Genomic DNA, 2217 nt, shown 5'->3' on the forward strand with positions numbered 1-2217 from the left:
CGCACAGTTCCTGGGACATTGCGGTAGACGTACGCGATGGTGGACACAAGCCCTACCTCTTGCTTTATCTCACGTCAGAAGTCTCCTTTTGAACCAATCAGAGACACTTCCTTTTCTTCTCTCACAGCCCAAACCACATCCAGGAAATGGCGGGAAATCTCCTTCTGATGAACGGGAGCTGGACAGAAGAACGATACCCTGGTGGAGGTTAAAAGGCCCAAACTACCTTTGGTAGGAAGGAAGTTCTGGACCTCAACACCCTCATGTCCTCGTGAAGACCAGAAAGGGTTCTGTACCGCATAAGTCAAAATCCATATACTCATCGCACTCCTGACCGCTGTTCCATCAAGATAAGGTGGGTACAACGGTAGTCAAGGGATGGCAACCGTCTCTACCATGCGAAGAAATATTGGACGCCGGCGCTCCAATAGCAGACAGAATACGTCTATTTATTGATGTACATGCAAAAAAGCATAACACACTTTCTGGGCCTGGTAGAATCCCCTTTACCTTGCTCTGTCTGATGAAGGGGATCCTACGAGACCCCGAAACATTGCACTAAGTGTGTTATGCTTTTTCACATGTACATCAACAGACGTATTCTATTTGCTATTGGAGTGCCAGTGTCCATATTTCTTCTTTGCAGGATAAGGCCTCCAGCTCAGACGCTCGCAGAGGTGAGGGCTACATGAAACACCACCATGTCAGCGAGAGGAGAACAAAGAACATCTCTAATTGGTTCAAATGGTGGTTTTGAAACACAGACTGAACCAGATTTAGATCCCATAAGGCAGGGATGTCCAAACTGCGGCCCTCCAGCTGTGGTGGAACTACGATTCCCATGAGGCTTTGCAAGATTCTCACAGCCACAGACATAACTCCCGGAGAGAGATGCTTCATGGGATTTGTAGTTTCACCACAGCTGGAGGGCCAGAGTTTGGACATCCCTGCCATAAGGGAACAATGTAAGAGACACCCTGAAGGTTAAAGAGGACCTACAACCTCCTATCCCTTACAGCCAAGGTAGGTGCCACTTTAGCCTCCAGTTGGATTGGAGTTGGTATGGAGCTGCACATGTGATCAGCTATGACACCAGCCATCTGAGGGCTTGAAGGTTCCATTGCGATCTGAAATAAACACACTGGTAACCTTGACCCCATGCCTTAAAAGTTACCGATTTAGGAGCCATGAATTTGGTGGGTAAAGATCCTCTTTATCCCTCAATGGACAAGAAAGAAATCAAGTCTTTAAACTCTGCTCAAAACCAAGTGCTGGGACGTTGGCTTCTCCACCGTGTAGGAGATAACTTACCTGTGAAGTGCAATCTGTCGCAGATATAAAACATATTCAAAACAAACGGATTTGGATGATTTCGTTGCCATTTGTAGCTGTATTGTTTCGGTAGCTGTGGTGTTTCGGTAGCTGTGGTGTTTGGGGAGCCGTGGTGTTTGGGGAGCCGTGGTGTTTGGGGAGCCGTGGTGTTTGGGGAGCCGTATTGTTTGGGGAGCCGTGGTGTTTGGGGAGCCGTGGTGTTTGGGGAGCCGTGGTGTTTGGGGAGCCGTGGTGTTTGGGGAGCCGTGGTGTTGGGGTAGCTGTATTGTTTGGGGAGCCGTGGTGTTGGGGTATCTGTATTTTTTGGGGAGCCGTGGTGTTTGGGGAGCCGTGGTGTTTGGGTGGTCTTCAAGTACCTGGACCTCCAGTGAACTTTTATTAAGATATCAAAGGAATTACTGTGCAAAATTGTCAGTCTTAAAAATAAAAAATGAATTAAAAAACCACGAATACTGTATCCCCGCCGCTGTTTGTACTGCACTGCCGCAGCAAAAGAAAATAAATATTTCGGAGGAACTTGATTCCCCGAAGATGAAGCTGGTAAGAGTCACAAAGATGGAGGCTCGGTCTTCTTTCAAGTCACGTTCTACCGGCAGCAAAACCAGGCGATTCATCCGAGTGAGCAGACAGTGAACGGGCAGAAAAGGATACAAGCTGTCCCACCAGCGGGGGGAGAACAAGGCATTGCATGTTCATTGCTCCACCATGGACAAGCCCTGAGGGCTCTAAAGCACGCAGCAGTTTAAATGAGGACGCTGGACACCGGCACCTTGGTGGAACGTCCTCGTTTTGGGACCACAATTTTGTCTTCAGGGCTGTCGGGCTCTGTTACTAAACCTGTGCGAAAATACAAGGAGCAATGACAGCTGAAATTTAATCTGTTGT

General features: G+C 48.2%; 1 protein-coding gene across 1 annotated transcript in view; it reads right to left on the reverse strand.

Annotated features, from left to right (window-relative positions):
• Nucleotides 1–2025: 2025 nt before the first annotated feature.
• LOC108801600 (protein spinster homolog 1-like) overlaps nt 2026–2217 on the reverse strand; it is a gene marked incomplete at its 5' end in the record, with an annotated part of 2310 nt that continues 2118 nt past the window's right edge. The window contains one exon of the mRNA XM_018573492.1: nt 2026–2169. Within this exon, the coding sequence (XP_018428994.1) occupies nt 2075–2169 (95 nt within the window). The remainder of the gene's footprint in view (nt 2170–2217) is intronic.

The sequence above is a fragment of the Nanorana parkeri genome, unplaced genomic scaffold, assembly GCF_000935625.1.
Source record: "Nanorana parkeri isolate BGI_ZX_2015 unplaced genomic scaffold, ASM93562v1 scaffold2399, whole genome shotgun sequence".
NCBI lineage: Eukaryota > Metazoa > Chordata > Amphibia > Anura > Dicroglossidae > Nanorana > Nanorana parkeri.